Source organism: Gavia stellata, chromosome 1 (assembly GCF_030936135.1).
Source record: "Gavia stellata isolate bGavSte3 chromosome 1, bGavSte3.hap2, whole genome shotgun sequence".
In the NCBI taxonomy this organism is placed as follows: Eukaryota; Metazoa; Chordata; class Aves; order Gaviiformes; family Gaviidae; genus Gavia; species Gavia stellata.
In genome coordinates this window covers 19,582,806-19,610,075 of record NC_082594.1, presented here as the reverse complement: position 1 = coordinate 19,610,075, position 27,270 = coordinate 19,582,806, and the positions used below count along the sequence as shown (strand labels likewise).

The 27,270-nt window shown below is 38.9% G+C and overlaps 1 protein-coding gene across 1 annotated transcript; it reads right to left on the bottom strand.

The window, feature by feature from the left end:
• On the bottom strand, positions 1–27,270 carry MPHOSPH8 (M-phase phosphoprotein 8). The gene is made up of 13 exons (XM_059817246.1): positions 27,034–27,270; positions 22,150–22,305; positions 20,408–21,262; positions 17,296–17,392; positions 15,322–15,447; positions 15,147–15,235; positions 13,842–13,982; positions 12,952–13,038; positions 9,696–9,850; positions 5,111–5,265; positions 3,777–3,904; positions 3,120–3,203; positions 1–2,195 (listed from the first exon to the last, which is right to left on the bottom strand). The coding sequence occupies exons 1-13, from the start codon at positions 27,268–27,270 to the stop codon at positions 2,154–2,156; spliced, it is 2,352 nt and encodes a 783-aa protein (XP_059673229.1). The 3' UTR covers positions 1–2,153.

Sequence of the window (27,270 nt, the reverse complement as noted above, 5' to 3'; positions counted from 1 at the left end):
AACCCAAATTTTATTCCCATGTCCTGTAAAACTCCTCCCTCTCTCCCAAACACCTCAAGAAAAAAAAAAAAAACAGACCAAAACCAAACACAAAATCCCCAAACAAAACAAACCCCCAAAATCAACAGCCTTTGACAAACTACTTGCTATGTCAACTCTTGGAGCATTACTAGACATTTTTAGGTTAGACTGTACAACAGTTTCTAAATAGCATCTGTATTATATGGACATTTGTTCAAAAACCTTTTGCCCCCCACCTTGAACAGCTCAAACATTTCCCACTGACATGTGCCATACCAAGCTTATCGCACCCGCACTGTACTGCTAGGTGTACAATGCAGGAGTAACTGAGGAAGGGGTAGCCGCATACATGAAAACTGTCACTCCAGCATAATGAACACACACGTCCCCTTTCCTTGTTCATCTTCCAGGGTTATGCACAGTGATTAAAAAGAAATGCAGCTACACAAAGTCCCAAGTGCAGGTAGTGACATATCTGATTCTCAGCCAGTGCTTTTCATGCATTTCAGGTGTTCACACTTTGCAAAATGAGGTATCTATCTGACATATTTCAGAGAGGTGGAGGTACCAAGTCTGTTCAAAACCCAGACTTGTTAACATCTCATCAATACTGTTTGCAAAAAGACAACTGTTCTAAATCAAAACAGAAATGAGTATTTGTATGTCATGCTGCTGTTCTAGTTTTATATAGCTTAATGTGACATTCCACAAAATTGAAATAGTGTGCTTTGTTACTTACTCATTTGGCATCTCTTAGATATGAAAGTTTTAAACTTTCAAGAACCAAAAATTCAAAACAGGTTAATTGAACTTTATATTAAAAAGTCACAGTTCTTAAAAGGATACTTAATAGAGCTGCACCATTTTAATGGTGAGCACTCAAATACATTAAGAATTTATCCACAATAGTTTTGCTAACAATATAGGCACATAGCGGCATGTAAACTACATGTGAGAACCAGAACAGCAAAGGCACAATCTGGATTTTTTTTTTTCTTTCCTTTTTTTTTTTTTTACTTTTCAAGATGTTGGTTAATTTACAAAGAAAGAAAGAAGAATATTCGATACTTCGTGCAGAAGTATGACATTTGTATTTTATAGCACAGGACCATTACAGAACTGCTGTCATCTGATAAAATGGGTCATTTAAATAGTAATAATAATAAAAAGATAGCAGCTCTTTGCACTGAGGAACTGAATTTCTGAATTAAAGGACAATACATGTTCTCATCTGTCAGGCTGAGAACATCTGAAATCCTCTATCTATCTATCTTGTCTACAAAAAGCATTGCCTGCACATTCAAGGTAGTTTTCTGGTTTGCTATTTTCACCTTGTATTTGTTTTCCCATATGTCACTTGACTAAGAACTCAAAAGTTAAGATGTCTATAAAACTATCAGTTGCTTCTCTAATACAAAAGTAGCTTTAAAATGCTGATATAACTAGGAATCCGATTGTGAGCCTCTATGAATTGAGCCTGTTCAGATGTTTTTGTTTATACCTGCAGACCTAACTGTGTTTGTTCAAAGGGAATCACTCTAAGCGTAACTGCTTTCTCATCGGGAGACAGTAGCAGGAAAAGCTTCAAACCAGAACACAGCCCTCAGCAATTCAAAGTTAAATCTAATGCAGTGACTTTGAAGTATAATTTCTGCCCATGGCTCCAAGAATATGACAGTTCTGCATTTTACATAGAAACGTTACAGTTAGAGTAAGTAAAAAATTTTAGTTTACAAATGGAAAAGGTCTTTCTATTAAAAAAGACATTTCACGTAGTTACCTTAAATAGTTCTTATATGCACCATTCCACATTGTGGAAAAGCTGAAATACGCAGTCTGGACTCCACAAGTTAAAGAAAAACAGAATTATATGTATTGGCACAAATACTTACATCTACATCTGTACAAAGTAAAAAAAGCTGACAACCCTGTCCCACCAGCGCAGCGTATTCAACTGCTCTCCAACACACACTTTCCTATGTGACTGCCAAAGAGTGACAGTGAGATGGGAACTTAGTCTTAAGAGTGTGGTGCCAAAAAGTTCCAAACTGCTTTGTCAGTCTCTAAACAGAGGAAATCAGAAGTATATCCAAAAAAGTGTCAGTCCACTCAACATGCTCGCAGCTGTGAGGTCACTGCAACTGCACTCGGTATGCGCCTATTAGCAGCTTTACCTGTGAAAGTAAACAAAGGTTTCATACAAAGATTGTTCACATGTAACTACTGCATTAAACACGTCTTCTAACATAAGAAAAGCGTGAGAAAAGGCACACAATTGCTAGTAGCTGAGAAAGAAAAAAAGAGGAATTTACCATCTGTGTTTAATAAAATCAGTTTATAGCAGCCCTACTAAAGTATGAGTGGCTTGTAAAAGGACTCACCTAGAATACTATTGCATTAGGTGGTGTTTAAAAAAGTTAACCCCAAATCTGAACTAGACATACACATATACTTCCACCTGAATGAGTTCAATTTTTTCCCTTGTTAAAAAAAGGGAAAAAAAAGAGAAAAGAAGAGCACAATAAAACATTTAAGAGTCTAAGTTTTAAATGTGAAGATCTAGAAAATTTACTGGTGCATCTTCCAAGGATAAAATAAATGCTACCAGAACAGGATCTGTTATTCATCTTGCAGCATGTAGTGGGACTACTGCCCAAACCACCTGGAAAATCCACCAGACTACACAGACTATTTAAAAAAGACTGCATATCCTAGTAAATACTTCCAAGTTCTCCTAAACACACAAGCAAAAACATCTGTATGCAAAAATGACTGACACTCCATGTATCTGTTAGTCATTAAATTCACAATATAGATAGGGAAAATGTTCAGCTGTAACATTACCTTATCCTGGTGCATGAATTATTCTGATTGTAGCATAAAACCATTTAATTATGACAGAACTAACACCCTCGGCAATGTTCCTAAGTTCTGGCAATGTCACAGGATGGAACTGTAACTGATGGGAACTGGGATGAAGCGACAGTGGGAAGTCCTTACTTTTATGTTTGCAACATACAAGTAGAAGCATTTAGACTGTGGAGGAGTTATTGTACAACAAATTAACATACATATTTAATTTTGAGAGCATTTTGTACCTTGGCAGTAGGAGCTTCTGCCAACCGTATAAAAAGCTTGTTAAGGCCTGCAGTAGGGCTGAAGGAATAAATAAAGTGACTATCCTAAAAGGAAAAAGAAAATGGACAAAGTTAATGGCAGGATATGGCTGAAGTGCTATGCGAGTAGACTAAAAGAACAAGACATTTTACAGATGCATTTTCTGAAAGTTGTGTATACTGCAAAGAAACTTTGGTGCAACCACAGAGAAAACAAGAAGACTTGAAAGAGCATGCATAGTGATGCATTTAATACATTTAAAAAAAAATATCAAAAAATAGAAACAGAAGGGTTGAGGTTGGAAGGGACCTCTGGAGGTCATCTGGTCCAACCAGGCACCATCCAGTGCTCAAGTAGGGCCACCTAGAAGCAGGTGGTCCAGCACTATGTCCCTGCCTTTTAAGGCATAAATTTTTATGCCTTGAAATTTTTTTATGGAGTCTAGTATATGCAAGGTTTGTAGTTCTCTCATATACAAGGAAGAATTAAGTTTCATTTAAAAAAACCCTATCAGGATAAAAAAAAATGCTTCATCACAACACTCAAAATCCAAATTAAGGCACTAAGATTTCCCAGGCTGCTCTATAAAGACTTTATAAAGCAGTTTTACAGTCAATCAGTTATATGAAAAGATTTACCAAAAATACAGGGAGCTGGAATTTGTCATTTAAAACCACAGCTTGTACACTGCATGGTCCACAGAGCCGAGCAATGACTTCTTTACCGAAGAAATTTGCATGGAAAACAAAGAGAAGAATTCCAGATCCTGAAACGGAAGGGAATTCAGTCACATGAATTTGAAATGAGATCCATTATTTAGAACAACTGCATACACTGAACATTTGAAGACAAGTACAAATGCATGTATAAAAATATAAATATTATATAGTATGTATTAAACACCAATGGAGTATCAAACCAACATGCAGAAAAGAAATCCAACCTCCCAAGCCAGTGGATCCCAGCACAGAACACAACTGACTTGGTCACTAAGTTAAGGTCTTTTGGCAGCAGAAATAATTTTATGTGGCTACTGGAAAGCGAAATAGATACAGCAATCCTTGGTACGGTTTACCTCTGTGGTCTTAGGTTTACCTAAAGAGAGTTATGAATTTAATGTGGTTTGGGTTGTCTGTTCTCTTGGTAAGGACAACCAAGCCCACTCAATTACAGATTATGAACTGCACTGAAATTCAAAAGCAACAATGTTCAATACCCACAAATGCCTCATTTTAATACATAAGCTTATATAAGGTTTCTTAATTCTGTAAAGGATACCTGTAATCAAGAACTGGAAGACTTATATCACAACTCTTTAACAACCAGAAAACCAGGCAGACACAACCACTTTCAACCTTAGTTTAAGTAGTATTTCAGTCATATTAATGTATTATTTCGAGAAAAATCAGTATCAGTATGTATTTCAAAAGGTGAATAAAAATGAGTCAGCTAAGCCAGCATCGGAGATTAGTATCTGGATTAGTATCGTGCTATGACTATACTCCAAGACACCAGTGCATTAGGTACTGTCTACAAAACAAGATGACCCACTGCGAGACTTTCTAAGTATGCTCTTAGAATTAATAATTTTGAAAAATCTTAATCTAAGGTAAACCACTCCTTTCCTGTAATACCTGTCACTTAGCTCATGTAACCCTCACAAAAGCTAATGTAACCCATGAACAGAAGAAAGAAGCTGTGTATGTGGCAGTAAAAAAACCTCTAAAAAAATTAAGAAGATACATACAAACCCCACCCACAATACCTCAAAATATTGGTCCTCTCCCCATACTCCATAATCAGAGCATCCTTAATGTAATATACTGCAATATAATGTCATACACAAATAATTTCACATAGCAGATACTTTAAGACATACTTACAAGGCAGTTTCTTAACACAGTGTTCTACTTTAAAAAAAAAAAAAAAAAAACAAGCAACAAAAAACCCACCACAACAACAAACCCCCTACCTTCTGGCACATTTGGGGGGGGTTTATAGTTAAAATCTGTAGAAAAGTCTGGCCCTTCACAGAGACGATGACATGCAATTGGAAAGACTGGCTCCAGTAAAGCAAGACGAGCTTCAAAATAATCCCTGATGGTATCTTCTGCTACTCTTGAGAGCCTAAAAGACCGAACAAGTGAGGCCTGTACTTCACATAGTAAAATTACTTTACCAGACAGACTTAATAAAAGCGGATGCAAAAAAAGGGTTCCAGATTACCTTTTCGGATTCCCCATTTTCAGGAGTGAATGCCTTCATCACTAGCATTTATGCATAGATGAACCCCAAGTCCCAATACTTTGTTAATAAAACATTTTATCAGCTCATGATCTGTTCATGAAATTCATCTATCGGGTCCACAAAAATAAAAAGCTGAGACAAATGCACTGTAGCAGATTAAAAAAAATTCCAACTAGCCACATATTTTGAAGGCTCTTTATGTAGAAAGGTGTCCCCGAAACATCAATATGTACCTAGTGGGTAAACAGAAACAGACAACCACTTCCCCAGCGTGGCTGATTTATCAGCCTGACTGCAAGTACAATGGCAAAATAAATAAGTAAGTTACTGTATAATTTTACTAGCAATACTATTGGAAAAATGCAGTTCCCAATTAACTCTACTAAAATGCAGTGAGAAAGTAGCAACACTACCATTAAATAGCCAAATTAGGGTTTTTTGTTTGGTTTTTGGGTTGGGGGTTTAATTTAAGCGAGCAGCCTAGCCTTCAAAAGAGAGACCACATTAACCAACAGTTATTTGGCACTTTTACAAGCAGGTTACTAAGTAATCCTCTTCAGAAAGCTGTTTTGACACAAATGGTTTTTAAACACTTTTGCAAGGCAAAGGTCCTGATTCTCTCAGCTTTATAGCTTTTTAAGCTGTTATTCAGAGCACACTTCTCCTCCATGCTAGCTGAGATTACCATCTACAGAATCTAAAACTGAAGTATTTGATCGGAAAGAAACCACAAGAATTGCCATACCAAAGCAAGCCCAGAAGCCCATCTAGTCTAGTTTCCAGATGCTAGACAAAGCCCTATTAAATATGGGAAATTAAAAAGTTGTCTTTTTTGGTACACTGTCCTAGTTTCCAGCAATCTGATTTAGAGGCATCCAAAACTAGACACTGCAGCCAAACCGCACCTTACAGCTACTGAATCCCTTCTAAAATCCCATGCATTTGTGACCACAGCATTCTGCAACGAGATCCATAATTCAGTTTTTCTGTGCAAAAATATTCCTCCATTTCAAACCTATCACTAAATCATTTTACAGGATGGCCTGCAGAACTTGCCTCATGGCTTTGGGTTATTTTTTGTTGCTGTTGTTTTCTGATTTTATTTTAAATTTTGACCTTGTAATCTGTCCCAAGGTGACATGTATCACCACCCTTGGTCTATCCTCACACAAGCTACTCTGTTATCTCTGATAATCTTTACTTTTCTTTTTTGCTTCATCTGTTTTTGAAACAAGGTAACTGGAATGGCACTGTGCTATTTAAGGCATTCGGACACCATGGATTTACATTTTATTTTCAGTTCTATTACTACTGTATTATCTTCCCTCTTGACTGACAAGAAGCACTGAACTGGTATTTTCAGGTAATGAGTCTAGAAGCTTCCTCAACTGGAAAAAGCTGTGTTACTCCCTGTATAATTCACATTATTACAGTGATACCCCATGGACATCACTTTGCCTTTATCAGTATTTAATTTCAACTGCCATTTCACTGGCAAAATTACATGTTCAAGAACTTCCAAAACTCATGATTCAGATTAGCCAAAACTGAAGGTGGCAGATTTTAAATAGTAAACAAACTGGAAAAGGCATCAAATAGTGAATGAGTGACAAAGTTTCAATACACTGAACAGCAGGTACCAGATCACTTCTATCTGAATGCTTGCTGTTGCCTTCAAAACCTTAACTCACAAGTCATTATTTCCTTCCCTGGGGAAGAATCAGCATACTCCATTTATCCACTTCAACTGCCCCTGCTCACTTTAACAAGTTTTCTATGTTTGAAAAATTATTATTAGTTTTTATGGTTTTAGCACTTTTTTGTTCCGTTTAGCCTGCTATAAGAAGAAAACATTCTTTATAGCTTCTATCTGCTCAGGACAGAAGTTAGATGCAGTGATCTACAACACCTCAGACAAGCTTTACAGAACACTAAAAATACTAGCATCACAATACTTTACTCCCAGTATGAAACTGGATCAGAACATATTAGTTCAGCAAAAATCAGTAGCACAAAGTCTAGCTGGAAGCCAGTCACTACTGGTGTACCCCCAGGGTCCATACTGGGTCCAGTCCTGTTTAACATCTTCATTAATAGTCTGGATGATGAGACAGAGTGTACCCTCTGCAAGTTTGCAGATGAGACAAAACTGGGAGGAGTGACTGGTAACACCAGGGGGTCATGCTGTCATCCAGAGGGACCTGGACAGGCTGAAGAAACGGGCCAACAGCAACCTCATGAACTTCAAGAAAGAGAAGTGCAGTCCTCCACCTGGGGAGGAACAACCCCAGGCACCAGGACACAGTGGGAGTCACCCAGCTGGAAAGCAGCTTGGCAGAAAAGGACATGGTGGACACCAGGCTGAACATGAGCCAACGATGTGGCTTTGCTGCAAAGGTGGCCAATGGTATGTGGAGCCACATTAGGCAAAGTATGGCCAGTAGGTCAAGGGAGGACACCTGGAGTACTATGTCCAGTTCCAGGCTCCTCACTACAGGAGAGACATGGACATACCGGAAAGAGCCCAATGAAGGGCCGTGAAGATGATGAAGGGATTGGAGCATCTCTCCTAAGAGAAAAGGTTGAGAGAGCAGAGACTCTTCAGCCTGGAGAAGAGAAGGCTCATCAATGTATATATAGCAATAAATACCTGAAGTGAGGGTACAAAGAGGATGGAGGCAGGCTCTTTCCAGTGGTGCCCAGTGACTGGACAAGGGACTATGGGCACAAACTGAAAGACAAGAGGTTCCCTCTGAACATCAGGAAACACATTTTTACTGTGAGGGTGACAGAGCACTGGCACAGGTTGCCCAGAGAGGTTATGAGGTCTCTATCCTTGGAGATATTCAAAAACTGTCTGGACAGGGTCCTGGGCAACCAGCTCTAGGTGGCCCTGCTTGAGCAGGGGGCTTGGACAAGATGACCTTCAGAGGTCCCTTCCAACCCCAACCATTCTGTGTTGCTATGATTCTGTAATTTCGTAACTGAGTTCCTTTAGAGTTCATAGGCAAATACAACCTTGCCCTGGAAATGTATTTATTTGTATTTTACTGGTTTGCACTAAAACATTTTTTACCTCACATTTCACTTTGCAAATGTCCCACAAATTTCTCTGCCTTAAAGAAGGGGTCCCTAATCTCCATTGTGACCACCACTGCAATGATCATATGGGATTCTTTGCTCATAGATTTTACTTTTTAGACTTAGTATTTAATAACATTCTAAAGGAAAGAGCACTAATAACTATTTAAAATCGAATAAGAATATTGGTAGTACTACAGCATGTATCAGTAACCATTACAAGGCAGTTTCTGTCAAGACAGATTTAGGATGTTAGCTGATGGGAAACACAAGACATCAGAGAGAAAACAGCCAGGGCTTTCTAAACACTAAAATAGAAGAGAATGAGCTTTGACTACAAACTGCTTGATAGACTGTCTTATATTATATAGATAAATAATTAGGATAGAATAATCATAAACCAATAGAAGGATCTTGCACTGAGACAGTGTTCTTCCAGCACTAACTACGCATTCATGGCAAAATCTCACCTACTGCAGAAGCTCTGAGACCCTCCTTGAGTCTTCTCCAAGTTTAGAGATTGTTGGTTACGATTTTCTGCCCTATACGTTAAATATCAGTATTCTGCTAAACTGATAGTTAAAGAGCTTGCTCCTTCTCTTTATGTTTACTTTGTCTCCATTTAGCATCCTTATTCATCAGCTCAGTATATTTTACATGACCATATGACATGAACGCTTCACATACCACATACACTGCACTGCTCCTCAGTCATTCTGTGGCACAATGAAGATTTTTATTTCCATCATCTACTGGCTTGAAAACTTTACCCTGGCACTCTCAGCTCACAGCTGACGTTTAACAGTCCAACAATGCCCGAACTATCTGCACTGACTTTTCTTGGTGCTTTTGTTTGGTGTTGTTTGTTTCTAATTTTTTTTAGCAAGGTATTTTATTTGGCATGCCCTAACAAGAGTTTACATTCAACTGTGCTTATACACTTTTTAGTTTTCCCTATTGCTGTATTTCTAGTTTAAGGAATCTTTCACTTCTAGTAATTCCCTTTTCCTCCTTTCCATCTTTTTACTCAGTGTTTAAGCACGTGTCTGCTGATTCTGTTAGCTCACATAATTTTCATTTCACATGATTTATTAGTTAGCTTTCTGCCCAAACCAGATCTGTTTTCTTTCCTGAAATCTCCCCCTCTTCCCCTTGACTTAAACCAAAATTATGACGTGCCCAGTACTGCAAACTTTATCAGAACAAACTTCAAAGTACAGTTTACTCACGTTTCCAAATGACTCTTGAGCTGCTCATACACCAGTATGTTATTACATTGTTTAGCAAAATGCAGTGCACTGTTCTGATGTTTTGACAAAATGTTACAATCTGCTCCACTTTCAATCATAAGCCGCACTATATCAGAATTCCCTCTTTTACAAGCCTGTGCAGAAAGTGAGAAGATAGAAGGATGGACAACAATGACAAATCCCCCGTTAGAACAGAGCATAAAACATTGGAGTAAGGATAACTGCAGAAATTAATTAAAATCCAAAATCAGTTACAATTCAGAAAACAAGTTTAGGTATTTGGTCTGTGAATGTTAACACAACTCGAAACTCAGGATCACACTACATAAAATATTTTATCTTTACACAGGCAACACTACACACCTGATCCCACAGAAGCAGCAACACTGAGGGTTACCAAATGGACTTAATTAGGAAAAGAAAATTAGATAAAACGAACTCCAAAAGTTCTGTGAAAACATCTAATCTGCTGGAGTTCAGTAACTATAAACTTTCTTGCAATTATTTACCTGAATAAATGGGTTTCTGCGGAAGTATTCAGAATCACTGAAGTAACACTTGCAAGTGTCTGTTTCTAGGAATCTCAGTTCAAACAGTACTTCAGGTGTGCAGTAAATTAACAGAATTCACCCCAAATTGTTATTTAGCTATGTTACAGTCACTGTTAGCAACTGCCTATGTGTCCAAGGCTGTTCAATGTTACTTACAGCAAGAATTTCAGGGCATGTCAGCTGAAGACTTGACAAAAGTACAGGGAAGTCTAAAGAAAGCTTTACTTTGCAGAATGCAAACACATGCTCTTGGCTGCTTGTTTTCAAACACTTCACTCAGACAAATTGGGAAAAGGCACAGAGATATAAATTTCTATCTTCATGAGGCCTTTCAGAAGTTAACTTCTGAAATTTCTCAGCTCTGAACTTTCACCCGTGCTTTCAATCCATAATCTTCCATAAATAAATAAACCTGCCTGCCCCCGCAACAAGAACCCCACAAGAATCACACAGAAAGGAATTCGGTGCCAAGATTCTTTCCCGCCCCCCCCCCCCCCCCCCCTTTTTAAAATTATGATCTAACTCCTAAGATTAAATAAGAGTGACTTGATAAACACATTTATATGTTTATCCACACATGGCTAAACTCGTTCCAGTAAGTTACTGGAAATCAAGCCCCTATTCTTTGTATCTGCACAGCAAAACAACTATCTGGAATAAGTCACTATAGACTGCCAATTAGAAAGTATGTACAGCTGCACATCAGATACTAATAAAACCTTTAAAAAAAACCAGTGAAGGTCAAAACTGAGGTTCATGGAGGTAGCCAAATTATGAAGAGGTCTTGGACTGAAGTGACTGAGGAAGCCACAAGTGTGTTATCATTTTCTTTACAGAAAATGTGAATTCCCCACACTTGTTAAGCCTTGCAGAGGATAGAAGAGAAACAATACCACATTGTTTTGGACAGAAAAGCTTTTATAATCTCTTCTGCAAACAAATTGCCTTAAACAGCCTACATATAAATATAGCAAGTTTATCAGGAAAGGGAACTTTGATGAAATTATTTTATACAAACAAAAAAAAAATATTGAGAGGAGCACAGATTGTTTTAAGGGTCTTAGAATTCTCCCATCACAACAAAATAATAATAATAAAAAGTAAAAATTGAGAATTTCCTTTGTAATGGGAGGGAGTAAAGGCGCAGAACAGACAGCGGGAAGGAGACTCCAAAGGGGTTATTTTATTTCTGGCCTGCGATGAAATGATGAAAGTCAATCACAGCAACACTCAAGTGAAAGACTCTCCTTTCTGGAGTTTTTCTCTTCCTGCTGACAATCACATTATCTCAGTTTTAAGACCACATCTGCTTTTCTTTGAGCCAAACAATGGAAGAGGATCATGAGCCACATTTAGCACTGTATGCTGATGGTATCTGCATTTATTGTTTAGCTATCCCACAGCATTCTCCTGGAGAAACTGGCGGCTCATGGCTTGGACAGGTGCACTCTTCGCTGGATAAAAAACCGGCTGGATGGCCAGGCCCAAAGGGTTGTGGTGAATGGAGTGAAATCCAGTTGGCGGCCGGTCACAAGTGGTGTTCCCCAGGGTTCAGTACTGGGGCCAGTCTTGTTTAATATCGTTATCAATGATCTGGATGAGGGGATCAAGTGCTCCCTCAGTAAGTTTGCAGACGACACCAATTCGGGCAGGAGTGTTGATCTGCTTGAGGGTAGGAAGGCTCTGCAGAGGGATCTGGACAGGCTGGATTGATGGGCCCAGGCCAACTGTATGTGGTTCAACAAGGCCAAGTGCCGAGTCCTACACGTGGGTCACAACAACCCCATGCAATGCTACAGGCTTGGGAACAAGTGGCTGGAAAGCTGCCCTGCAGAAAAGGACCTGGGGGTGTTGGTTGACAGCCAGCTGAATATGAGCCAGCAGTGTGCCCAGGTGGCCAAGGCAGCCACCTGGGCACCCTGGCTTGTATCAGAAACAGTGTGGCCAGCAGGAGTAGGGAAGTGATCGTGCCCCTGTACTCAGCGCTGGTGAGGCCGCACCTCGAATACCGTGTTCAGTTTTGGGCCCCTCATTACTAGAAAGACATTGAGGTGCTGGAGCGAGTCCAGAGAAGGTCAACGAAGCTGGTGAAGGGTCTGGAGCACAAGTCTTACAAGAGGCGGTTGAGAGAGCTGGGGTTGTTCAGTCTGGAGAAGAGGAGGCTGAGGGGAGACCTCATCGCTCTCTACAACTACCTGAAAGGGGGCTGTAGAGAGGTGGGTGTTGGTCTCTTCTCCCAAGTGACAGGACAAGAGGAAATGGATGCAAGTTGCGCCAGGGGAGGTTTAGACTGGATATTAAGAAAATTTTTTTCACTGAAAGGGTTGTCAGACATTGGAACAGGCTGCCCAGGGAGGTGGTGGAGTCCCCATCCCTGGAGGTATTTAAAAGACATGTGGATGAGGCGCTCAGGGACACGGTTTGGTGGTGGATTTAGCAGTGTTAGGTTAACGGTTGGCTTTGATGATCATAAAGGTCTTTTCAACCTAAAACAATTCTATGATTCTATAACAGTACTTTAAAAAAAAAGGATTAAAACACTGCCTAGAATAACTAAGAGTAGTATTTGTATTTCAAATATAGTATGTGTTCCGTAAATCAACTCTAGAAATATGCTTTTATGTTTTATTAGTTTGCCAAAAACATTTACTATTACACTGTATCAGGACAAATATTGAATTTACCTTCATTAAAGCAGTTTCACCACTGCTCTGCTGCATGTTCACATATGCCCCAGCTTCCAGAAGAATAGCTACTGTTGTTAGAAAATTCTGAAAAAAAACCAAAACCACAAGATGAGTAAGTAGAAAATATTCTGGTCTTGTTTCAGAATATAAAGTGACATTTATTTAAAATCCATCAGTAAAATCCAAAGCATGATGCATGACACACTTAACATTGTTCTCGCCGATGGCTAATAAAGAGTAATTCAGACTCGGGCACGTAGACAACCGTAAGTATTTACAATTCTTACTTTTTTCTAGATCTTGGAATAGTGAACACCACAGGAAGAAAACTATGTTTCCATTAATCACCAAACTGGAATCAAGCTCCCTTTTGGCCTTGTTATCTACTGTACATGGGATAACACATGAACCAACTTGAACAAAAGAGCACACCCATGAAACATCCTCTACCTTACTAGTCTAGTTGGTCTTAGTTCGAGAAGAGCTTGCCACCGTCTCCATCTCCCAACTCTCAAATAGTAAACCCTGCTTAATCAGAGGTTTGCTCTCAAAGTCTCCCAAGTTTGGATCCTGTGTAGCCAGAGATCATAACAAGCAATTCTAACACAAGAACTTCAGCCCCCAAGACATACAAATTCCAAGATATCCTTTGCTTCCACTTTCCCTCTAGGTAGCCCTATGATATTCTTGACTCAGGGTAAGGTTTGTGATCAGAACTTATTTACACTACAGTAACCACAGCTGCTGAAATTATGCAGTTAAGGTCACTCTCCTATATCCTGCTAACTAGTTTTCAGGCATCATCCAAGGGGAAAAAAATTGTGTACCACTTTTAAACGTAAATAAAAAGAGCCAAGAACCACAAATAGGACAATAATCAAGTCAACCTTTTCAGCTGCGTGTATCAATGCAGTTGTTCCATTTTTCTGTCTGCCATTAACTTTAGCTCCTTTCCTGATTAGGACCCGGAGAAGGTCATCGTGCCCACCAGCAGCAGCAAGCATTACTAGGGTCATTCCACTTGAGTCCTGCAAGAAGAATCATTGCCATAAAATTAAAAAAATCAAATACTTTAAGATAAATCAAAGCTGCAAGACAAAAATTGCCAATGCGTCAAGAGGTTTCACAAAGATTCTCCTCCCTGGCAGAAGAATTCACACATACATGGCTGCCAGATACCGACAAACTATCACCTCTCACTTCTCTTGTCCACAGGCCTCACACTCTAAGTTCCATAATCTGCAAACCCTGTAACATTCGGAGGAGCAGAACAAGAAGGATGAAAACCAGAATGAGCTAGGAAGAAAGGCAGCAAGGTATTTGAGGGTGGGGAAGACAGCAAGACAGTGGAAAAAGAAATCAGCAGCCACTGGAGGAAAAGCACAATAGCTCAAGTCAGCTGCTACCACAACGCTGCTTTTGGATTTTAACAGAATGTAAGTATGAAAAGACTTCTGCCAGTGGCCAGTCTCCTCACTCATTCTTGCATTTTCCACCAGACAGTACAATTCAAAGAACACATGCTTGCCTCCGTAGTTCCTTTGGCATATTTTCTACTACACTACAGAAGTCTTAGCATAATGTACAGTTCTCAAAACGCTACATAATACAACTACACAAGATCACCAGTAAAATATCCGATATCAGTATATTTAATTCTCAAAAATAGAACTATAGTGCTACTTAACAGGAAAATAGATCCTTGAAAGAAAAACCAGTAAGAACATAGCTGATGAAGAACTGGCAGAAAACTAATTCTTCATGGAGTGAAGTGGTCCCAGTCTGTCAAACAGAACATTCAAATTTTTTTTTCTTTTTGCATGTATAGATGTTTTACATAGTTTAGCCACTTGACCTGATGGGTATCATCATTCCTTATGCTATATAAAGTTCTAAATTTAATATTAATTTAAATCCAGTGGGTAAATATGTTGCAAATCCACATACTGGGATTCTTCTATCAAACTTCACTTCTATCAAACTTCATTTTTTCTTTGGAAGAAATGGAGAACAAATATTGAAACCTCAAGTTCTGTACTCCCTTTTCTCACCTTGTACTTTTTTCCCAAGGTGAGACAGAAACCTGCTATTAGCAAGAAGGGAAAACTTTTCAAACAATCCAAATTTGTACTCCTCCCTCCACCCCCCTCCCCCCCCCCCCCCCCCCAATACTTCTATTGTGGAAAAATTACCTCTTGATCCAGATTATATTCCTCATTTGAAGAAAGTGCCATCTTTACTGTCATATAATCTCCACTTTTAACAGCATCCCTCAGGAGAGCTAGAAAATAAGTTCAATGCAGTTATAGGATATTTGACTTTGAAACACCAGCTAAGAAATGTCCCCTCCTCCCAGCAACTACTCACTACTTGATATCGGTTCTGTTGACACATGATTCTCATCTTCTCCATCAAGATGCTTCTGAAAGTCTTCTAGTGTCAGCCATTCTAACTGCATGTCCATACCCAAACTCAAGACTTGTTGCTTGCCATCTATCATGTATTTGATTTTATGGAAGAAAAAATGTAAAACAAGTATTAAGTAACTTATAAATCTCCAAATCATTCATTGCTTGCCACTGCTTCAATGATCAGCAGCTTAACATACTACTGCTTTTCATTCAAACAGACTCTGGAAGCCAGTGTGGAACGGTTCCAAACAATGAAGGCTACATTACAAACGGACATAAAATGCTTTTACTTGAAACAAATGGTTTTTTTGTTGTAATAAATTAGGCTGAAGTGATAAGAGATTGTGAACACTCCATTACTGTAATAGCAGAAACACACTGGAAACACACTGAAGTTATCAGTGAGTTTGAAAAGAAAACATCATTTCAGCCTCCTAGGGAGACAAGAATTGGAGCACTAAAAGATGCAAGCAGGAATGGAGAAAATATTAACTGCCAGTGCTCAACTTTCCCCTGCATTTGTTTCTACTGCTCACCAGAGTTCTCCATTTGACACACATCCACTACTTCTCGATCACCTTCTGCAGCAATGTAAGTCCATGTGTCTGTTTCATCTCTTATGTTCCTCCTTTCCTTGTACACCTTGCTGTCTTTTGATTTTAATTCTTCTATGAATTTATATTCTAGCGAAGATTCTTCTCTTTTGCAGTTATTCTCAGAATATTCACTTTTTTCTTCTGAAGCTACATTAAACAAGTCAAATGCACTTTTGATGTCCTTAAAGCCTAGAATATTAAGACAGTTACCAAGAGTGACTACTTGAGCCACTGAAGACTATTACATAACAAAGTTTAAGTGAGGGACCAGAGTCCATTTAAAAAAGGTCTGTTCTCTTTCCATAAGTTAATAATTGCTGAAGCGTAGGAGCAACCTTAACAATATAAGCCAAAAAATGGGGAGAGCTAGTTCACCTCCAGCTACCCTGGCAAGTCTGAGTTCTAACTGCTTTCAACACGGTACCATCTTCTTTTAAAGAAATGTAGTTTAGAATTACATGTAAATTACTACTTTGAAAATATCAGTCAGTATCTGTGATGAACAGACAAAGGACACATGCTGTATAAGGAACAGTAATTAATCATTCTGTTTGTTACTACTTTTCTTAAGCATTCTAAGCATTTATGCTACTTTCAGTGAAAGATGTTTCTCTAGCAACAGCTATTTGAAGCATCATAACTCCTCCTATATCCAATCATGATTACCAAAGGTGGAGTTACCTAGCTTTCCTCAGTCCATCCTCATCAGAGTAGTGAGGGAATTTATCCTAAATAATATAATCCAGAATTTTACTGAGGTCAAGAGTGGTAACATTAATACTCTGTTATATTATTAAGAACAGAAATACAACCTAGACATTTTTCTTCATGTATTAAATAATCAAGTTCTGGTGATATTTTAAGGGTTGTACAATATCACTCATCACTGTGGCTAAAGCAAGAGGCAAGAAGTTTGTCTGATGGGAACCTCTACTAGTTTTTCTAAACATAGAAAGCGTGTATTCATAGTATCATCAGAACACTTCTGGAAACAGCCAATAGTTGGATTAATTCCTCTAAAAAAAGATTACTGTTACACGCCACAAAAGCATAGCTGACAATATTAAATGAAAAAGGGCAAAATCTTGACTTGTCTACATAAATGTTAGAGATTTCTATACACTTCCACGCTTCATACATGAAAATACACACAGCATTCTCATGAAGCATCTATTAACAAAGCCATTAAACAGAAGACTTTTGCTTCCTAAAATAAATGCAGAAATTCTTGTTTCTGGTATGTGTTACAAAACTATACAGCATCTGCTCTTGTAGAAATAAGAGAATGTCCTGAAGGGTCTTTCCCTTCTCTCTTTTAAGCAGTTAGCACTTACTTTTTAGGCCCTTTTGTTCTTTTCTGCTCTTTTCTTCTTTTTCAGACTCTTTTTTTTGAGATTTTTCTTTTGTTTCAGTTTTCTTTACTTCTTTCTCCTGATACTGAGGACAAAGATCAAATTAAAGTGGTAGAGAAAAAATGGAAAATAAACTCCTTTCACCACTCCAATGATAAAATATGTTTAAAGTTAATACTACTGAAACCTGTATGTAACAGACTTGTGGACATTCCTAAGAAAAGAATTAAACAGGTGAGTCAGGAGTTATGTCTGTGAAGGATTCTTAAACTAGCTTCAATTCAGATTCTTACTGCATCCCAGTCATGCAAGTTGCTTTATGGCATGAAGTGCAGATATGCCAAAACCAGCATTTTGAAGGCAATTCAAAATTATGAACTTTTCATTTGTTCCAAATACTGAACCTGAATAGCATGTAACTATTTTTAAGTATTTAACATGTTTGTAGCACCATATTCAAAGCAGTTATCATAGCACTGACTTGAACCTTATCTGAGAAAACTTGGCATTTGTATACAGAAGGTTCCAAGTTTTCCGATTTACACATACAGAATGTTATGGCAACAGTCATTTCTTAAAAACAGACACTCAGGAAAATCCACCCAAACCCACCATATCCACACAGAAGATTGAGCTTAGCAATATCCAAGATCACAGAAGAAATTTATGGTAGATATAGATATATATAATCAAATTCGCCAAAATAGAATTCACCTGCCTCCACCAAAGGTTGCCTTTCTCCTGCTGTAATCCTCTCTCTCCACTCAGCCAGCAAATTCCAAACTGCAGAGTAGGTGGGACAAGACTCCTTGGCATGGCTTCGTATCAGCCCCTGACACTAACCTGATATATGGAGTAGCACTGGCTTTCTGAAAAGCTGCCCCAAAAGAAGTCCCCACAAGAACTACAAACTGAATTTATCATTAAATGATACCATTTCTTTGACATAGGAAAAACTTCTATTAGAATAGATTAATTTGGTGTATCATAATGTGTTAGCAGAGCTGAGAGACATTTAATCGTCTTTCTCACCCCCTCCCTTTGCCCCCAAAACCTCAGCTTTTGATCACTGATGTGATTAACTAGGAGCACAGAGAGCTGTTAATCCCAGCAGATGCCTAGTATTTAGGACGAGACCCGTAATTTACTAAAGGGATTACCAGATATTTGCTACATAGAGGGGCTGTCAAAATCAGTAATCCTGAACTCTATTCCAGACTTACAATACCATCGGATGTACAATGTACGCTGCACATTTATTTTTGGAGGTAAATCGAATGGAAAGAATGGTTCAGCATGCAAACTGACTCCAAACAGAAAATACTGTATTATAAATTGACATGACGGTATTCTGTAATCAGAGCTGCATAAGGAAAGACAGGTAGCTGAAACATACACAATGATTTTATTTGAAAAGAATAATCTGCTTGGGCCAACAATTTAGTGAAGCCAAAAAACCTCCAGAACTCTCCATGAAACCCGCCCATATCATAAGTGCACAGCTGCTCTGGAGAATAACTATCCAGTTACACAAAACATCGTTTAAACCTCCTAGACTTAAAAAAGCAAAGAGCAGAATGCCTTCCCTGCTTCCGTGGAGCACGACCATGAGAAAGGCGTACAGACAACTTACTGAGAGTGCTGGCTGAAGAGCCATAAGCAAAACGACTTTCATCTGCTATTGATTTCTTCGTGTTTGGGGTGACAGAATTTTTTATACTACTGGTAAATAAAACAGAATTCCAAAGATTTATCTGATTATCATCACTGATGTCTCTCTCTTATGAATGCTATAGCCTCGAACTACAGGAAAATACTTGAGTAATAAAGGGCCATACCATTTCAGATAATTAAATAACTTTTTGAAACTGAGCTATGCCTCATAGTAATTGCCCAACCTTGGTTACAAGAGCTTTCACCACTAAGCTCCTGCAAAAACACTATTTTGTGTAGCTCTACTCCGGGATTATGCCACATAATTCTCTACCCCAAAAATCAATTTCCTTATGTTTAAGGTGGCCTATTCCATACATACAACAATCTTAAGCAGAGTACCACAGCTGAACCTACAGAATAAACTTGCCGCCACGGAATTACAGCCTCAGAAGAAGTGGGATATAATTCAGTAAGTATCAAGGTGTTTTGGCTGCAATTCTGTTACAAATCAGAAAGGGATTTCTCTGAGCAGGCGAAGTTTTATGAACTGCAAACTGTATTAGAACAGTCTAAAGCACCTGAAAGAAATTATGTTCTCAGAAACATTCCAGAAATATTGTTTTATTTTTTCCTTTTTTTTTTTTTACCTTTACCATCCTGCTTTTCTTAAAACACTAGTGTATTAAATAAGGAAAAATAAGTATTCCAGTATTTGCTTAGCTGTATTCCAGTATTTGCTTAGCTGTATTCCAGTATTTGCTTAGCTCATTTCTTAGAACAGGTACAGCATTTGTAATTAATATGAAACCGTATCATAAAACTAAGCATTTTCTGTAAGCACTCCAGGAATTCTAACAAGACAAGCCAGTTGCACAATTATCTGGGAGACTTGGGTTTAGAAGCGATTTCAGCATTCCAATTCTCAGGTAGGTGCTAACGCGTATAAGGTATAATGGAGTGGCTGGCTTTTGAGAGAGATCAAGGGTGTGTTTTAGCTCAAAAGTGCACTTCATTGTGCAGTGTTGGATGGATAGTTGCTCAAGACTGAATGTCTTACTACACAAATAGAAAAAAGTCAAACTGAGGCAACTGTGGAAGCTGGGGGGAACAAAGCTAAAAATGACAGCATGCTTCCAAGGAACTGTAAATTTCATTCTAAGTAAGTACACATAACAAACAGGAGAAATTAATACTTTCAGATTTAAAGACAGCCTTCTCTCCTAAAGTGTTCCCTCCTTTATAGTGTTCAGAATCCAGAATTTTTTCTGTCTCTCCTATACATTGTGCAGTGGGACTTTCTTTAGCTTCATTCAGCTCATAAACTTTCCAATTTTTATTTTCCTTTGCCATCAAGAACAGCAGCCTTTTGAGATATCTGTACCTCAGAGACGATCGATTTAACCCCTAGCCCCCACCTCAATGTCTTATCATAGCTTACCTCCCCAGTTGAATCAGTGGACTTGCGCCCTCTTTCATCAGCGCTCAATTTCAACCCCTTCTGCACAGGTGAAGGAGCAGGTGACAGTTTCTCCAACTCTCCTGGTACCATTTTTACTTTTTCTTGACCTTTTTGCCTTTTGTGCATGCTTTTCTTCTCTAAATAGGTATCCTGAATTTCCACTTTTCTACCTTCCTCTTTATAATCTTCAGCTTTCTGAATTTTTTTCTTCTTTCTTTTAACCTTAACATCAATACTATCATCTTCATTACTTGCTGATCCATCAAGATGCCTATCAGCAATGGAATCTTTTTCAGCAATTTCTGGTTCCAACCTCTCTTCTCCACATATTGCCTTTTGCTTCTCATCTTTATTTTCAGCATTTAAGTCTGAATTTTCATTATCAGTTCCTTGAGAAAATACTTCGTCTAGAGTACTTGATTCTGAGTCAAACTGAACATCTCCATGCTTCTCCTTCCGTGATTTTTTATTTTCTTTAGAATCTTCTTTAGATTTTATTTTTAAATCTTTAACTTCTCCCTTCTTTTTCCTGATTTCTTTAGTATCTTCTTTCCTTTGCTTCTTTGGATCCTTTGAATCCTCCTTGGTTTCTGAAGTCCTTTTTTTTGGTTTGGAATCTGAAACCAAAGTATCTGAGGAATTTTCACATTCTGTTCTAGATTTTTCTTTGAGTTTTGCAGACTTAGACTTTTTCTTCTTTAGATCATCTGGACTTCTAGCCTCTCCGTCTTTTGACTTCTTCTTTTTCTTCTTTGGTGAAACATCATCTTTTGTTTCACTTTGCCAGTCACTGTCAGATTCTGCTTCAAATACATCATCATTTAGAGATAGTTTCTAAAAAGTAGGGAAAAAAAGAAAAGAATTCTTTCCCCATTAAACTGTATCACTTTGGTGTAAACTACTCAAAAATGGTAGCGATGGTGCTTGGGCAAAGTAAACCTCTTTTTAAACACTGCACATATCATTCCTCATTGCCAATTGGTAAAATTTGTAAATACAATTCCAGCTCACTTTTCTAAATTACATTACTAACTGCTTGGATGTGAATCAATACCTAAACAAGTAAATCAATCAGACATCCAACAACCAGATTCCAGAACAGAACTAAATCTGAACTATTTTACATCAAGAACAATTAACCTGATTTTGTAAAATTTATCTATAGGTTTCTCAGAAGTAGGGTACCAGTTTTCAAAAAAGATTCTTACACTTGATTTTGAAACTGACTGCTCAGTTAAAAAAGAAAAGAAAAAGCCATATGCTACCTTCTTGCAATTAATTTTTCTGTATTCCTATCTTACCTCATTTAATGGTTAACATGTAAAAATTCATCAATCTGCTACATAAAGCAGGAGGGTGAATTGAGCAGTGCCCAACTTCAGTGACAAGACAGTATGTGCGTGGGCAGGGAAAGGAGGTTGCTTATGTTGTCAAAAACAAACTAAAATGACCATACATCATTTATACAGTCCATTAAAAACTGAAATGAAGTTTAGACGGATTTAGAGTCTACAAGCAAACTTGTCAATTAACAAAAATTCCCTAACCAGAGAGCAGCAACTATATTCAGTTTCACCTGAAACAAAACACTTTTAGATTGAAGAAATTATTTAAGTCTTCATAATTCCATACCCCAAATGTCTTCCTTTCTCCCTCCCCCCATCAGCAGAGCCTAGACATGGAATATGTCTTCAGGTAAGATACTGGAAGGTGAAACACACCTGTATGTCTTTTTTAACAGGTTTAGGCTTATTGTCCACAATTTTTTTTCTGAATTCAAGCAGCACTTCTTTGCAGTCTTCCAAATGAACCTCTGGTTCCCAGGTGTCATCATCAGAGGTATAACCTTTCCACCGTACTTTGTAGAGGATTTTGCCCTGTAAGAAAAAACGCCAACATTTAATACAATACAGCATAGTGTTGTATCATCTACTCAATACTTGGGGATCTCAGCGGATATATCATTTTGTATATACAGAAATGAATATAATGGGAGTTCAACCCAGCATTGACATAGGAATTCCCAGAATTATTTCCATCTGCATCACATACTGAACTAAGTAGGTTGTAAAGCATTTCAGTAGTTGGAGTGGTTTTATCCGAAGTATTTGTTGTATCTAAATTTTGTTCAGAACCACAGCCATAATGTACAAATCATAAATTCCCAGTCATTTTACTGAAATGGATTTTCTGACAGTTATGAAACTGATTTTTAAAGTTTTAATATTTCTTCTATAAAAATTTCAAGCTTGAATTGCTTCTCTTTGCTGAAGAAGTTGATGTAAAACCTTAAGATTTATAATGTATTAACACCATTCACCTAGTTTTATTTTGGAATTTATAACTTATGTTAGATTTGTAATCAATGCCACTTTTGATAAACTGAAATACCAACAATCAGAAAAAACCCCACCAAAACACTAATGAGATCAAGTTAAACCTAGAAAAAAATCTGAGTGTGTACATCTCAATGGAGTTAGTTACAAAGATTTTGGTAAAATATTACATATGAAAGCCCCAGACCAACTGTATTTTATATATATATTATACATACATACTGTATGTATATATATGTATATAATACAACAGTATTTAACTTCAACATAGGATGAAATTGCACCTTTTAGTATCTATCTGTTTTTTTCACTAGATTAGAAAGTCTTTTATCATTTAAAAAAAAAAAAAAAAGCTTTCTACCAAATTATCTCTTGCCTTTCTCCTAAATAAAGTAGTCTGAATCCTTATGTTTCTCAAGATGGACTCCTTTTCTTGTTGAGAGGCAAGGCTTATTAGCTTGGACTCCGCATGTTGCTGATATAGACAGACAAGTGGCAAACTCAGGGCCTCCTGCACCAAGCTTAACTGAAAAGCAGAGACATGTCCTATGAAATCAATGTGGTCACCTTTATTGATTAAACCTGCAGTCTCTTTAAACAGATGTATGACAAAAGCTAGCACCAAACTTAAGAAAATCCATTTTCCATATTAAAAAGCTAACAATGAATACCAGGTAATACAGCCATTCCTGAACTTCTTTTGTAAATAAGTTTTAGCAAACATACTAAGGAAAGCACCTTTGGAGAGGCAAAATAATAGTATCTCTTTCTTTCAGAAATAGATTGATAATGGTCTAAAAGATCCTACATTGCTAAACAAGCCTGGAGGAGGAAAGCTTCAAAAGAACTTATTTGACACTTACTATTAAATGTATTGACAAATTTACATTTTTGCCAGAGCACTATTAACCTTTTACCAAGTGTATATATCCCATTAAACTTTAGCAATCAACTCTACTTACAATCTTCTGTATTTTGCTTCACAGACATATAAATAAATAGCCTATATTCAGATACATTAGTGTAATACGTCTCCTCTTATAATTTAGATTAACCATACACTCTTGATTCAGGAATTATTCTTCAAAATCATGTTCGCCTGTCTCTCTCTCTTTCTTCTAACCGGGTTACTCAGAAAAGAAGCGACTAGTAGCTTTCTTATTACAGTCAAAGAATAATTTAGGTTTTAAGGGATCCCCAGAACTAACAAGTAAAATGCCCTGCTCAAAGCAGGACCAACTAGATCAGGCGGCTCAGAAATCTGCTCAGTCAAGTGTATCTATTCAGATTTCCCTGTGTTTCAGCTTGTGTCCACTGCCTCTCTCATCCTTTCACTGTGCACGTCTGAGAAGGATCTGACTCTGTCCTCTCTACACCCTCCTATTAAGTAGATACAGATACCACTATGATCACCCCTGATTCTTCTCTTCTTACGGCAAAGCAAACCTAGTTCTCTCAGTCTCTTGTGCTCAAGCTCCCTAAACTGTGTTCATAACCCTCTACTCCAGATTGTCCATGTCTTTTCTGTCCTGGGGAGCTCAGAACTTGTCACAGTACTCTGCATGAATCTCAGCAGTGACGAGAAGAGAGGAAGAAGCATTTCCCTCCATCTGCTGGCTACACTCTTGGATGCTGTTGGCCTTCTTTGCTGCAAGAACTGCTGACTCACGTTCAACTTACTTGCCTGTAGGGACTCCCAGCTCCTTTCCCGCAAATCTGCTTCCTAGCCAGCTGGCCTCTCACCTGTCTGGTGGTACAGGGTTATGCCATTGCAGATGCAGGACTTCAGTTAGCTGCAGAGTTACTGTTACACCCTTGTAACTCAGGTAAATAATGAATGTGAAGTCCTTTTTTAAATAATTGAGAAAGCTCTATAAAATATAGTCTATTATAAACGTAAGACTATTTGGCTGTTGAATGACTCTACATCCAGTACATAGAGAGTGATACAAAAAAGCAGCTTAAGTGAAGACAGGAAATTGATCATCATACTAAAGATAAATACACAGCCTTACACTCACCTGTCAACATTATTTTACTCAACGTTGTTATTTCTTTCCTACCATTTACAAATAACAGAACACTTCCAACCATTTTTATACTGCTCTAACTTCTGCGAGAACTAGTGATGGGCTAGAACCAACTCCTATGGAAAGGGGTATCACCATGTCATTAAAGAGCAGAGTTAAGGTTACCCATTTCCACTGGGGAATGTCATGATTTGTATTGGAGCCTATTGTTTTAGTATCATTGTAGAGCAGTATGAAAGGCTTTCTATATAGAGAGGAAACATTTCCAAACTTTTATTGCTTGTTCTCTTAAGTAGGCCATGTTAATGTTTCATTTATCAGCAGGTCTAACTCCTCAGCCCAGTCCCATCCCAGGGGTGCTGTCTCTCATGCTACCACTACTACCAGCTCCAGCAACATCAGGACTGCGAATGACAAGAGCTTCTCTGTGCGGTGCCCTCCAGCTCTCCCACTTCTGCAACTGTGACACAGGAACACACTGACTGGCCTTATGCTGTGCTGGACAGTGGTCAACTCGGTGTATCTGCTTGGACTTTGTACCAGACTTGGGAACCTGCAAGCTGGGAACCACTAGTCCAAAGCAGTCTAAAATATACTCCACTGAATGTAACACACAGCTTTTTGCAGCCATTTCAGAAGTTGAGACTGGGTGTGAGCATTGCCCTGCACAGGAGCATGGCCCCCATTGAAGAGCAACAGAAAGGTGACCTGATGCAATTGGAGCCCAGGCTACAAAGCTACAACCAACACATACCAGGTAACGCACACGTATACAGTAAAGCTAATTGCACTGACCCAGCCTGGAAACCTCAAGTGCATACAGCTCAGAACTTGCAGCAGAATGGGCTGTTTGGAGGAGGAGGATAGAAAGAGGGGGCATAACACACCTTTTTACCAGCACATGCCAATGACATTTTTAAGAGATGTTACTTGATGTATTCTGGTACTCTTTATAAGTGTCTGGAATGTATGACTCCCTCCCCCACTGCCAGTATGCAGTTTTTAGGTTCCATCACTGGAGGGGGAAGAAAAAAGAAAAAAAGGAGTCCTCTTGTTTTCATGCCTGACTTATTATTTTGACCAATACTTCATACAGGTAAAGCTATAAATACTGTATTACGTTGAAAGCATAACATTCTTAAGTCATCAAGATATTTCAGCCAAGACACAGTCCAATCATGATATCATCACAAATATCTAAAAAATTCTTGTTCTGAAGGTTCTCCAACCTAAGGGTTTCAAAACTCTTGTTTTACACTAAACAGGCAGAATTCTGTACTATCACGTACCTGACTGAAGCCTAAAATGAAACCCATAAATTAGTTAAAATAAACAATTTTCAGACACAAAATCATTAAAAAAAAAAAAAAAAGGCTGTGTTAGTTATTTTTTGTATTTGAGGCTTAGGAAGTTTTAGAAGAACTTCAACCAGTCTAGGCTGCTTTCAAAGAAAGATGAGAAGGTATGATATTTCTGTCTAAACAAGGCCAAGATGACTACAGCTAGTTATTTCAATTGGAAGAAGTCTCTCTTAAGAAGTCTTTATACATTTTATATACCAGTAAATATAGTCTCACTAAACATACTTTGAAACCACCTCCAAGTTCTCCATTATATTCAATCCTGCCCATTTCTGCACTCAAACACTTTAAATCAAAACACTACTGCGATTCAGCCATAAGAGCAAAGACCAGTTTAACAATGCAGACAAAAAAACCCTAGTAAGGATACTCCAGATTTAGTCTCTTTAGTCAAAACTGTAAGATACAAAAAACTTCCTTGCAAAATTATGCACAACGTGTTTTAAATTACAATTATAACGGAACTACTATTTTTGTATAGTTCTCGCCCAAGTATAGAAGAACCGTGCAGGAAAACCTGCCTGAAGAGCAGTCTCTGCCTGCGCAGCCTGCACAGCCTTGCGCGCACAGAAAGCGAGGGAAAAGCACGAGACGAGCAGGCGCACGCAGGCCCACCCTGCTGCCAGCGCACGGGCAACAACCGCTCCCGACTCCCGTGCTGCCGTGCACCTCGTCGGGGCGCAGGGCGAAACCCGACCCCAGGGCAGCCGCCGGCCACAATCTGGGGGCGGCCGGGCTGCCCGCCAGCCCCGCCGCCTCACGGCGCAGCAGCCTCCCTGAGGGACCCGCCGCCGTCGCACCGTCCTGGGGGCCCCGCCGCAGCCCCACGAGAGCTGCCGGGGGCGCCGCGCTGACAGGCGGCGGCGCCGCGCACTCACCCCCTCGGTCTTCACGTCAAGGATCTTCTCCACCTCGAACACGTCCTCCTCCTCCTCCTCCTCGCTCTCGCCGCCGCCGCCGGCTGCCGCCGCCGCGCCCGCTGTCTTGCCAGCCCCACTGCCGTCTTCCTCCCCGTCCTCCTCATCCTCCGCCGCGGCCGCCGTCTCCTCCTCTTCCTCCGCCCCCTCCAGCCTGGCCGCCGCCGCCTCAGCCCCGCTCCCGGCCGCCGCCGCCAT